The 12,741-nt window shown below is 42.4% G+C and overlaps 1 protein-coding gene across 3 annotated transcripts in view; it reads left to right on the top strand.

Moving 5' to 3' along the window:
• FLNB (filamin B) overlaps nucleotides 1-12,741 on the top strand; it is a 130,919-nt gene that overhangs the window by 64,518 nt on the left and 53,660 nt on the right. For all 3 annotated transcript variants that reach the window (XM_015593691.2, XM_015593693.2, XM_006917668.3), the window contains exons 5-12: nucleotides 2,054-2,172; nucleotides 3,023-3,100; nucleotides 4,301-4,463; nucleotides 5,049-5,246; nucleotides 7,821-7,958; nucleotides 9,445-9,571; nucleotides 10,545-10,681; nucleotides 11,975-12,168. In XM_015593691.2, the coding sequence (XP_015449177.1) occupies nucleotides 2,054-2,172; nucleotides 3,023-3,100; nucleotides 4,301-4,463; nucleotides 5,049-5,246; nucleotides 7,821-7,958; nucleotides 9,445-9,571; nucleotides 10,545-10,681; nucleotides 11,975-12,168 (1,154 nt within the window). The remainder of the gene's footprint in view (nucleotides 1-2,053; nucleotides 2,173-3,022; nucleotides 3,101-4,300; nucleotides 4,464-5,048; nucleotides 5,247-7,820; nucleotides 7,959-9,444; nucleotides 9,572-10,544; nucleotides 10,682-11,974; nucleotides 12,169-12,741) is intronic.

Below are 12,741 nucleotides of genomic sequence, written 5' to 3'. Positions count from 1 at the left end.
TGGCTGAAAACTACCCATAATTGGCAAAAGACAAACATACAGATTTAAGAAGCTATGCCAAACCCAAAGAAGATGAAAACACACACACACACACACACACACGTGTGTGTGTGTGTGTGTGTGTATACCAAGCCACATCTTAGACGAACTTCAAGAAACTAGACAGTAAAAGTTTGAAAGCGGCGAGAGATGACACCTTACCTCGTAGGGGAAAAATAGAATGACAGATTTCTCATCAAAAGCTGTGGAGGCCAGAAGGAAGTGGCACATTTTTCATGTGCTGAAGAAAAAAGAGTTGTCAACCTAGAAGTCTATATCAGGGATAGTTCTTTAGGATTGAGGAGGAAATCAAGACATTCTCAGATAAAGGAAAGCTAAAAGAGTTTGTCACAAGCACTTCTATCCTAAAAGGATGGCTAAAGGAAATTCTCTGGACAGAAAGGAAGCAATGAAAGAAGGAATCATGGAATAACAGGAAGAAAGAAAATGATAAGCAAAATTATGGGTAACTATAACGTTTTCGACAAATCACTAGTGTATAGAATATATAAGGAACTCTTATAACTCAACAGTTAAAAACAAATAAAAATGATGGGAAGTGAACACACAGTGTAAATACATATATGCCTTACTGTTAAAGTGCATAGCTGAAACTTATTGGATTTTGTTAACCAATATCACCATAAAAAATAATAATAAAAATAAATAAATAAATAAGAAAAAATAAAAAAATAAAAGTCAAAAAAAAATAAATAACCAAACTATCCAATTAGAAAATGGGTAAAAGACATGAACATTTAACTGAAGGGGCTATACAAATAGCAAAGGAGCCATGAAAAAAATGTTCAATATCATTGGCTATAAGAGAAATGCAAATTAAAGTCACTACACACCTATCACGAATGGCTAACATAGAAAGTAATGATAACAGAAAATGCTGACGAATTTAGAGACACTGGATCCGGATCTCTCAAACGTTGCTTGAGGAATGGAAAATGGTATAGCTACTCTGGAATATAGTTTGGCAGTTTCTTAAAAAGAACTAAATATGCAACTACCATATGACTCAGCAGTTGAACTCTTTATCCTAGAGAAATGAAAACATGTTCACACTCAAACCTAAACATGAATGTTTATAGCAGTTTTATCAGTAATGCACAACTGGAAACAACCCAGATGCTCTTCAAAGGGCAAATGGTTAAAAAACTGTGGTACATTCACGTCATGGAATACTACTCAGCAATGAACAGAATGAATTAATGATAGAGGCAACAACCTGGGCGAATCTACGGAGAATTATGCTAGTGGAAAAAGACAATTTAAAAATGTTATGTAATGTGTGATTCCATTTATGTAATAACATTCTGGAAATGATAATACTATAGAAATGGATAACAGATTAGTGGTTGTTGGAGTAAGAAGAGGGTGAGGTGGGAGGGGAGTGGGTATGGCGATAAAAGGGCGACTTGAGGGATCCCCAGGGGGATGGAAATGTTCTATATTTTGGCTGTCAAGGTCAGTGCCCTTGTGATACTGTACCAGAGTTTTGTACTATGTAACCATTTGAGGAACTGGATAAAGGGCATTATTTCTTATACTTGCATGTGAATCCTTATCTCTAATTTGCTCGACTCAAAAATAAAAAAGTTTAGTTTTTTAAAAATAAAAATTGAATGCAGTTTTTAAACATTTTAAGTAATGCAAATGGTCTTTAATAAAAAATGAGCCATTTCTCTCACACCTTATTCTTCACATTACTTCCCTTAATGCCAGTTCCACTTCTATTTACCACATAATTTTTCATAATCGTCTAGATTTCTGACTGAATTGCTCTGAATATTTTAGAATCAGGTGTTACTTAAATAACAAGGACAAAATTAGGGCATTTGACCCATTTGATTATTCTTGTCATGGCAGTTTTCCTCTGTCTCCCATGTGGTAGCTGTAGGGCTGGGTCCCACCTCTCAGTTTCCTGAAGGAAACAGACATGTGGGTGATGGCCTGTGTCAGGGCCTGGCCCAGCTTGTAATGTGCTCGTGTAAACTTGTGACAGGAATCGAGCCCACTGGAAACATGGTGAAGCAGCCGGCCAAGTTTACTGTGGATACCATCAGCGCCGGGCAGGGAGACGTGATGGTGTTTGTTGAGGATCCAGAAGGGAACAAAGAGGAGGTATGTGGGCGGATGCTGCCTCCCTTGGCAGCGTCCCACGGGGCTTTTGGAGCTTGTAACAGGGACAGGGACTATGCTTCCATTTTCCTTATTAAAGCTTATAACAAAATCTTTTTTACCAAAAGGATCCCCGAGGCTTACGGTGGTTAAAGTAACTTGCCCAAGGGCTGTGCCTTGAAAACTAATATAAATTAATGCCCAAGGACATAATGTTTAATAAAATAAAGGCTACTTTGAATTTAGCAAAAGCCTTCTCAGTTGAGGTTTTAGATATACCGATATCTAGAATAATACTAATGCAGAATTGATACAATACAGATTGTCCTACTGTTTTCTCACCCTGTCCATCCTTTAATTCTTCCCTCAGGGCCTTTACACAACTGTTCCCTTTTGTCTACTGATCTTCTTAAGACTATATTTTATTTCTAATGGTTAGCATTATTTGAAATTCTGTTTACTGGCATATTGTCCCTTTCTCCCCCTGAGACAGGGATTCTGCCTGATTTGTTTTATTTTTGGTACTTAACACTGGGCTCATGATTTCATAAGATCTTAATAATGACTGGGCCAATAAAGTTTTACGTTACTGGCTTTATAGTCATTCTTATCTGGAGAGTTCCAGCCTTGAGAGAATGGAGAGTCTTGACTTGGTTATACCTTTGTGTGACATGATTTTGTGTCTGTAACTTTAGGCTGCTTCTTTCTTGAGGTGTCCTACAGGAGTGATGGGGTAAGAAAATAGCCAGGACAGGTTTCTGACCTAGCAGCTCGCTGCAGAAACTTGGCTGGCACAACGTGCTTTTACTCACACCTGGAGCATTCTCTAACTGTCACTCATCTTTCATCCTAGGCACAAGTGACCCCTGACAGCGACAAGAACAAGACATACTCTGTAGAGTATCTGCCCAAGGTCACTGGGCTGCACAAAGTAAGATGAGATGTCATGGCTATTGCGTGGACTGCTCTTCTGGGCTTGCTTCGATGTGTATGGAAGGATATCTTAGGAAAAAGAATGGCTTTCTTAACTTCTGATTTTCTTTTCTGATTATAAAAGTATCCATGCTCACTTGGGATCCCCATGAACCAAACTCGAAATATTAGCTAATATACCTAGTCGGTTGAATTCCACTAAGTTTTTTTGTAATGTCATAAGATTTTTCTGACTCTACCTGGATAATGAATGGTTGTAGCTACATGGCTGGAGTATAGATGCTAATCTATGATCTCTTTATCTTTGATGCTGCCTTAAGTAGTCCTCTTCAAGGTGCCCTGGAGAATCTGTTAGCATAGAGAATTGATGTGGATCCAGCCCCCAGGCCCTCTGTTTCAATAACCTTTTGAGTTCTGTTTGAGTTGGTGTCCAGTTGGCCTATAGGACGGGAGCTAAGGGAGTCTGGCAGAAGATTGAGGTGATCTAGGAGTGTGCCTTTTGTCGGAAGAAGGCCTTCGAGAGTACACACAGGCCAATACCTGTGTACCATGCTACAACTTTGAGACATAAACCATACTCACCACCTTGGGCTTCAGTGAATTCACCTGGAACCATGACCAGGGATTTATACCCCTAGAATACCATGAATTTTTTGGGAAAAAATCTCTAAGAGAGCATTTATGATGTAATTAATTTATTTAGTTCATATGAAACCTAATTCAGTACCCCTGAAAAATTTAAAAGATAAGAACAATGGCTCAAATTTTAGATGAAAATCTGTACTTTGTTTCAAATCCATGTATCTGGGAATGGTCTTGGTCTCTCGAAAAATACTTTGGGTTTGAAATCCTGGAACTGTGTATTATACTCTAGGGAACAGTGGTTCCTCCTGCAGTTGCCTTAAAGGATCCAGTGTCTAGAGATTCAAATATAAGTATTCATATCCTACTAGGGAGGCTAAACATCTGGTATAAGCATTTTTAGTTTACTAAAGGGCTGATATCCTAGGCCCAGCTGTATGGCTGATGGAGCCAAGTGGGAGTTCCATCCAGGCCACTGACTGGGCTCCTGGTTCCAGCCACGTTTGTGTGGATAATTAGGAGGATGGAAGAGAAGATTGTCTAAGCATCTGGCTTGATCTGGTGCTCGCATTGGACAGAGAGAAGTGATTATATGTTGTCTGTCTGTCACTTGTAGGTCACAGTCCTCTTTGCAGGACAGCATATCTCCAAGAGCCCATTTGAAGTGAATGTCGACAAGGCGCAGGGAGATGCCAGTAAAGTCACTGCGAAAGGCCCGGGCTTGGAAGCTTCAGGGAACATCGCCAATAAGCCCACCTACTTTGACATCTATACGGCAGGTAATGTGCTTCTCTACCTCTCCTCCATGGGTCAGGCTTTCTCCTAAAGCTGGGGATAATCCTTAGGAACTAGAGGTTTGGGATGCCTGACCTTCGTTTTTATAAATCGAACAACCAAAACAAAAATAGCTTTGTCAAATGTGTTGGTTATATTTTTAGATTTTTCAAAACTAGCTTTTCTTTAAAATCTTATACTCGAGCTTGACATTATTGATAATGAATTTCTACACACGTTTCTGATTTGACAAAATAAATGTTCCAAAGAAACTTAAGTTTTAAGAATTGTTTACTAGACCAAATTCTATGCAAGGTCCCATGGGAGGTTGGAAGGAATGAATAAGACAGTTTTTGAAATGTCAACTTTCTTTTCAGTTTAGAAAATTTAGAAAATAGAGAATGGGGGAAAAGGGAATTTCGGCTATGACCCTCCTTCCCCCCACCAGAAAACAGTTGTTAATATCCTGGCGTGACCCTTCTTGGGTGCTTATCTCCTTCGTTTTACATTTTGTACCCACTTTTATACTCATCAGCAGTGAGCTTTCTGAGAAGGTGACTTGGGCTCATGAGATGTTTGCTCTCTCATAGGTGCCGGTGTGGGTGACATTGGTGTTGAGGTGGAAGATCCCCAGGGGAAGAACACCGTGGAGTTGCTCGTGGAAGATAAAGGAAACCAGGTGTATCGATGTGTATACAAACCAATGCATCCTGGCCCTCATGTGGTCAAGGTCTCCTTTGCTGGGGACACCATCCCCAAGAGTCCCTTCATTGTGCAAGTCGGGGAAGGTGAGTGCTGGGGTGGCAGACCATGTCTGCTTCTGGCATTGAGGCTAATTGTGCACACGGCTGGGCCCCAAGGCCAGGAGAATGGTCAGGGCCTAACACTGAACTCACACCTATCCCCTTTCTGTTGGAAGTGGCTTACTTTATCCTCAAGATATGTGTACCTCCCTGTGAACCATGCAATGACTTAAGTGCTTTACTTGTATTAACTCATTTAATCCTCTTCACAACACTGGTACAGGAGAGCCATTGTCCTCACTGAGAGATGCAGGACTGAGGCCGTTTAAGGAGTTGTAGCTGAGGTTAGCTGCAGAAGTATTGCTGGTGTCCAGCAGATTCCACTGCTTGGCTGCCAGGCACTGAGCATGAGTGCATCTAATTGTCATACCAGCCTGTGCGTGCCAGGTGCTATTATTATCCCTAGTTGCAGGTGGAGACACTGAGGCTTAGATAACATAGGGATCAGTGAGTACAGACTAGGTGTCAGTAGGAGTAGAATCTAGGTCTCTGTCGACCTCTTAACCATACTGCTAAACTCCCTCTACAGCTAGAAGCGTGCATTTTTCTCTGTTAGACTCTTTCATTCTCACGTTGTTGCTCCCCTCCCCTCAAACTCTGCTGCCTTTTCTAACCAATACTTGCCGTTTCCTGTTCTGTCCTCTGCATCTGCATCTGCAGACCTGGCTTCCTCTTCCGAATCCTGCTTCTGGGCCAGCGTGGACCCCGAAGCTGTTGGCTTCCTAGTTGAGAGCACTGGGCCAGAGGCATCTCTCTTGGTAAGGGCTGGTTGGGTGGAGCGTCTGTTCCAGTTCTTTGCACTGCCTGAAAATGTCAGCTGAGCCTCTGCTATTTGTGACATCAGGAAATTACAATGCAGGTGTTATCATAACTTGTCCAGCGAGACCCGAGCCCCCTCTGTAATTACGTTTAAACAGCTCTAAGACATCTCAAAATGGTGGAGAAGCTGGCAGTTTCCTTCAAACCCTTTAGCTCCATTTAGTGTTTAAATGAACTGAGCGGTGACCCTTTTGATATTGAGACCATTACCCATGCTCAGAATTTCCATGAGTGGTGTTTTATTTTAAAGACACATTTAAACCTTCCAAGGGAAGTCCTGTCATCCCATTGTGAGTATTCTTGATATAACCAACTTTTCTCTCTTGACAAAAGAAGAAAAAATAAAACGAATATACTCATTATCAAAACATTTTGACAAAATGCAAGAAAGAGTTTTGAACAGCTTTCCTAGTTCTAATAGTGTTTTCTGACTTCCTCTCATTCATGGACTACCTTTTTCGTTCTGGCATATCCATCTATCATTTGGACTATCTAGTATTTAATTAAAAGTTTTTTGTGTTCTAATCCTCTACTTAAAAAAGAAGCTTTATATTATTTTCACAATGGAAAACCAATGTCACTTGCCTTTAAGTGCCACCATAAACTTATGTTCATCCATGAGCAACCTAAAATCATCTCTAACTCCAAAGGTGTGCATATGTCTCTTTGAGAAGCATTTATATGCCAAATAGCCAGTCAAGGACATTGTGGGGCGGAGGAAGAATTGCCTCCCTTCTATGGAGTAAAGAGTCTCCTCTTCCGGATTTTGTGACCTCTAGTATATAGAGAGCTATTAGATAAGCAATGTCAGATGTGAAAAGGAAAAGCCACTTAATAAACATGACATTTTACCCATTAATCTCCTATTTCTATACTTAATGAGAAGGTTGTTCATGTTGGCAAAGAATTTCTAAGGTATAAGGATGTCTTTTATCTACCTTCTGCTGATCCCCATTGAACCATATTTGTGTGGACCTCTCATCTAAGGAATGTTAGAATGAATTGTATTTTTGTGGACCTCTCATCTAAGGAATGTTAGAAGCTACCTTTGTCCTTCATGTTTAGACTTCTAACTTTAGATTTTTAAACCAAATTTAGAAATCAAATTGAAAATATTGTTTATTGCTAATAGTTGCATTTATAGCTGCCCACATTCCCGAGGACCTTGTAATAGAAGGCACTGAAATGTTTGTCTGTCCTGGCTAAGGTGGAACTGGCCTCTTTTTTGAGCTATCCTCTGGCTCTTCATGCAGAAGACAACGTTTAGACTTTTATAAATGGCTGACCCAAAGTTTGGAACCTGGTCAGATGTTTTCAAGCACTACATTTTCCAAGTAGACTTGAAAAAGTCCAGTCTTCCCAATTAGTGGGCCCTTGAGTATAGCAATGAAGTTTGAACAGTGTCCAGCACTAGGTCTTAAATCTCCTTCACCACTGAGAGGATAAACGCCAGAATTCAGCTGGTACCAGGAGCCCAGGGAATCTACACAGTGCTCTCCGGATTTCTTTGCCAAAGTAACTTTCCCCCACTCCCTCTGTGGTGTGGCTGGACAGAGTTATGTTGTGTCCTTGTTTGCTAGCCCGGTGTGCTCCCTGAATGGGACCCCTGGTCTCAGCAACTGCCGCATACTCTTTGTGCAAAGCAAACATTTTCTTGGCGGGTGCCTCCAAGTTACCTTGGCTTGCCCAACTCTGACTAAAGAATGAAAGGTTGAATTGATGTTGAAACTCTGCTTGCAGCCTGCAATCCAAACGCCTGCCGGGCCAGTGGGCGAGGCCTACAGCCCAAAGGGATCCGCATTCGGGAGACTGCAGACTTCAAGGTTGACACCAAAGCTGCCGGAAGCGGAGAGCTCAGCGTAACTGTGAAGGGTCCTAGTAAGTGCTCCTTTGTTTCTCCATCTCAGGCATGATTTCAGCAAACTCTGTAGCCATGGCATATGGATTTCACCCTATGGTCAGTTCTGATCAATTTATCCCAGAGATCTGTCAAAGATTTGAGGCTATCTAGCCTCCGTAGGGAAGAAAGTAGTGATTGATTAGTAATGTCTGCCCTGAATGCAGGTGGTGTCTTGGAAGCATCACATTATATCAAGGCTTCTGGGAGTAGAAAAAGCAGCGATGCAGTGAGGTTTGGGAAGTGCTGTTCTTTGAACAACAACCTGAAATGGCCCATTTTTTTTATTTGAAGAAACCTAGGTTTAGAGAGGAAAGGTCTTGCTCAAGTTCCCGTAGCTTGTAAGCATCCGAGCTAGAATTCAAGCAGTCTCCAAAGACAGTAATTTTCCCACTGCAGGTTATGTTTATCAAATACCTAATTACCGTGATCAGTGCTTATAGAAGGAGAATCACATTCCCTAAGATTAAATTTTCTTTCTAAATAAATACCACTCGTGGAGGAGTGGGTTATACCCTGCAACTCATTCTTGCTCCCTCTTTTGGGAAAGGAGACAGCAGACGTGAGGATAGGTATCTATGCAGTCCTCACATTTTCCCCTGGGATAAGCAGATAAACTCGGCATTTCTAATTGCAGACGTAGTAGTCCTTGGCTTATGCCGGGACTGCTCTTACCCTCTGTGTTCCCAGCAGTCTGGGGCAGGAGTGTTCTGAGCTCTAGAAAGTTAATATTTGATCTCAGAGGACCACGCTTTGGGGCAGGCCGTGCCCTGTGGGCAGGCAGCCTAGGTTCTAGACTGCTCAGACCCAGAGCCACACTGCTCTGGAGCTGTCCTCCCTCCTGGCTTGTTGCTACAGGAGCCAAAGAGGTATTTTTTTCTGATCTCGGATTCTCACTTGACTAAATGGCTTTCCCAGCCAAACTTCAAGGCTCAACATAAAACAAGTTCCTGCCTGATGTCTTGCTCTGGAGTTTGTGGTGTAGCATCTAAAACCTGTCTTCTTGTAGCTAGCATACAAGAACTTCCTCATTTTTGTTATCTAGCTTTAGTTGAAAAAGATATGCTTGGGACACTAACCTGAAACTCATGCCAGATAATCATAAGGGTTCATTCCCTCCCTGGTTTTTGTAGGGGACTAAGAATGGTAGATTTGATGAGAAAAATTGAGATGTGACTAGATTTATTTTTACACAGACCCAGGAGATTCAGGACCTCACAGCCGAGAGACATAGTAAAGCCAGTTATCTGAAAATCTTCCATTTCCCCACAATTTGAAGCCAAGATGGGTCCATTTTTAGCTTTGTATTAATCTCTCAGGTTTTGGGGGTCCCACCTTCTGAGGCAGCCCACTTAGTTTTCCTGTGTAGCTTATGTTTTGTGGATATTGCTATCATTCTGTTGTCTTTTGGGTTCCGTTTCTGAGTCTAGAATTGCATTGCAAAGATGGTGTGCTTCCTTTCTACAGAGGGTCTGGAGGAGCTGGTGAAGCAAAAAGGTTTTCTGGATGGAGTCTATGCATTCGAGTATTATCCCAGCACCCCGGGGAAATATAGTGTTGCCATTACATGGGGGGGACACCACATTCCAAAGAGGTGAGTCCCCAGCTGGTGTTGCATCTTCTCCGGAGGCTTGCTTGGCCCAGGGCAGGCTCATGGCGGTTGCTTCCTGGGCTGTAGGAGAGAGAGAGAGATCTGCTTTATTGAAAACATTTTTTTTCCTAGCAGTGTACAGACATTTGGCCTGTTCTCAAAAGCAGCAGAAAGTCACTGTGGTTTCGGCTGCCTTCCTTTAAATCAAATGTTGGCGGTTTGGGGCTGGTGAGAGGCCGGGAAGCTAGAAGGAGCAGTAATAGAGAGCAAATGGGCTGTGTATCTGTATACCCTTATATAAACTGAGATTCTCTTTCTTTCAATGTGTTCCTTTTTGAGAGGGATAAAATCTGCTATGGTTTACATTAAAATCCTCCGTGTGAGTACAGTCAGGGACCCAGCGAAGCAATCTGCAGCTTTGCCTTGTGGGCGTTGCAGTTGCCCTTTCTGCTTTTCCATGTTTTCCAGCTCCCCTGGGGGCAACTTTAAACTCTGAATAAATTCAGTTTACCTTGAGAAATATCTGGGCATATTATAGGGTTCTGAGAATCTAAGGAGACTATTTTTTAATCTTCTGTGCCAATGTTAAAGCAATTCATTCATGTATGATATAAAGCCTACTCAACCTAGTTTTCTTACTATAGCATAAGCAGGGTGTGGGGAAGTGTGTACTCTCTTACCTTCCAGGGCTCACAGTCCTGCACCCAAAAGGTTAATGACCGGGAGGATAGTGCAAGGCAGTGTGGCTTGAGTGTCAACCCAGTGGCCACCTGAATTCCCTGAGGCAGCATATTACATTATATTGTTGACATAACAATGGCTCCGTGGGGGACCTTTGTGGAGGAGGGGCTTGGTTGGAGATTGGGACCGCAGGTAAAAGGATCAGGCAAGTGGAAAGAATATGGGTAAACAGCTTATGGCTGTATGTAGCCCCTTCTTTGCACTCCTTTAATGCTTTCTTTTCCTTTTTTTCTAGCCCCTTTGAAGTTCAAGTTGGCCCTGAAGCAGGCATGCAGAAAGTCCGCGCATGGGGCCCTGGCCTCCACGGAGGGATTGTTGGGAGGTCAGCGGACTTCGTGGTAGAGTCCATTGGCTCTGAAGTGGGGTCTCTGGGTAAGTGGAAGCAGCTGACCATCAGCTACCGGAGGGCTGAGATTATAAGGGGACTTGGGCCTGGTTTTAGGCTGAGAGTTGGGGCCTCCAATGAACCTTGTTACCCTTAACCTCCTGGTCTCCTCACCACCTAGGGCCCCCTCTGGATACTGCTGTGGAATTGCAATTCTCATTTCCCTCCTGCCCTTCAGGTTGCCCTCTGCCTCATTCACTCATTCAGAGGGCTTCATTCACTCATTCGTCCACTAGACCTCAAGGGCAGAGGCCTTCTGTGGATGCTGTGTCTGAAATATATTAGGCAGTCAGCAAATATTGTTGACTGATTCATGATGATTAAATAAGTTAATTTTGCTGAAATCAGAGATTTGGGGAGTAAATATTATTTGGAGCATAACTGAATATCTTTAAAATACACATCTGGAGTATATATGATTGTTTTACATTAGTAGTCAGCACTGACCTCTCTTCAAAGGATCAGATAGCAAATACTTCAGGATTGTGGGTCATATTCTCTCTCATAACTATTCTCTGCAGTTATAGTATGAAAGTAGCCGTAGAAAAAATATATACAAAGGAGTGTGACTATTTTTCAGTAAAACTTTATTTACTAAGACAGGCAGCGGGTCAGATTTGGCCCACCAGCCATAGTTTGATGACCTCTGTTTTGGGTAATAGAAGATAAGCAAAAAAAGGAAAATAGGAAATCACTTTAATTCTTCCTTCTAGAGAGATAGTAACCATTTTGGTATATCCTTGTAGACTAGAGATAATGTTAACCCTTTTGGTATATCCTTTCAGACTTTTTTTCTGTACATGTGCGTACAAATATTGGTCTGCCACAAAAAATATCTGGGAGAATTCTATATCTTTTTTGCCTCAGATAAATATAGGACATGTCTCAATTTCCCATGGCTTCCATAAATTCCATTGCATGGATGTATCTTATGGGGCTGTAAAAACAAATACATATCCTTGGTATTTCCTTCAGATAAAAGTCCAGAAATGGATTTGGTGGGAGGAAGGGCGGGCATTGGTTAAAGGCTTTTGGTATGTGTTGCCATGTTGTCAACAGAAAGGTTTGCTGGTTGACCTTCATTGTTAGATGTTTAAAGAAAAAAAAAGATATAAAATCCAACTCTTCCATCTCTAGCAAAGACTCAATAGGCTTGGTTTTGTGGGAAGGGACAGTTTACAGATTTCAGTCTTCTAGGCAGGCAGAGGGAGGGAGTTGGTAGTAACAAAATAAGTACTTTCCACTGTGTAACCAGGGGTCCCTCCCACCCCATTCCCTAGGGTTTGCCATTGAAGGCCCCTCCCAGGCGAAGATTGAGTACGACGACCAGAATGATGGATCATGTGACGTCAAGTACTGGCCCAAGGAGCCCGGCGAATATGCCGTTCATATCATGTGTGATGACGAGGACATCAAGGACAGTCCATATATGGCCTTTATCCACCCGGCCACAGGAGACTATAACCCAGATCTGGTGAATCAACTCGCTGTGCTTCTGTCTTCTCTTTTCTGGTTTCTGGCACTTTCCCTGTAGTGGTGTTGAGAGATAGCAAAGATGAACCATTCACAGCCTTGAAAGGAAATGGGCCTGAAATAGATATCCCAGTAGCAAAAATGAGTGCTTTTCTGATGTTGAGCAAGAGACTTACCTCTCTCTAACTCTTGATATCTTCCTCTGTAAAATGAGAACGATGGTAGCACCTGCTTCCTAGAGTTTCTGTCATGATTCAAGACAGCCCTTATAAGGCCCAGTGCCTGACCCATGTAAGGGGCTCCATAAGAAGATTTCTTGCAACTCAGGGCATCATATTTCAGTCATGCCGCTTTCCATAGTTATTATTTCAAGATGCTCCAACATGGAGCAGTGTTTGCAGTGTTTCCAAGAGCTTCTCTCAAACCCTTTGCAGGCTGATAAGCATCAAGTCTGAGCCGACAGGAAGAGGCCCCCTTACCCTGACTTGTGCTGCTGTTGGCCTATGTGGGCAGCTGTCCATAGGCTGATGTCAGTCTGGGCTGGGAGCTACCCCTCTTTGGCCAGCTGCTGGTC

Source organism: Pteropus alecto, unplaced genomic scaffold (assembly GCF_000325575.1).
Source record: "Pteropus alecto unplaced genomic scaffold, ASM32557v1 scaffold75, whole genome shotgun sequence".
Classification (NCBI taxonomy): domain Eukaryota; kingdom Metazoa; phylum Chordata; class Mammalia; order Chiroptera; family Pteropodidae; genus Pteropus; species Pteropus alecto.
This window is presented reverse-complemented; position numbering and strand designations above follow the sequence as displayed.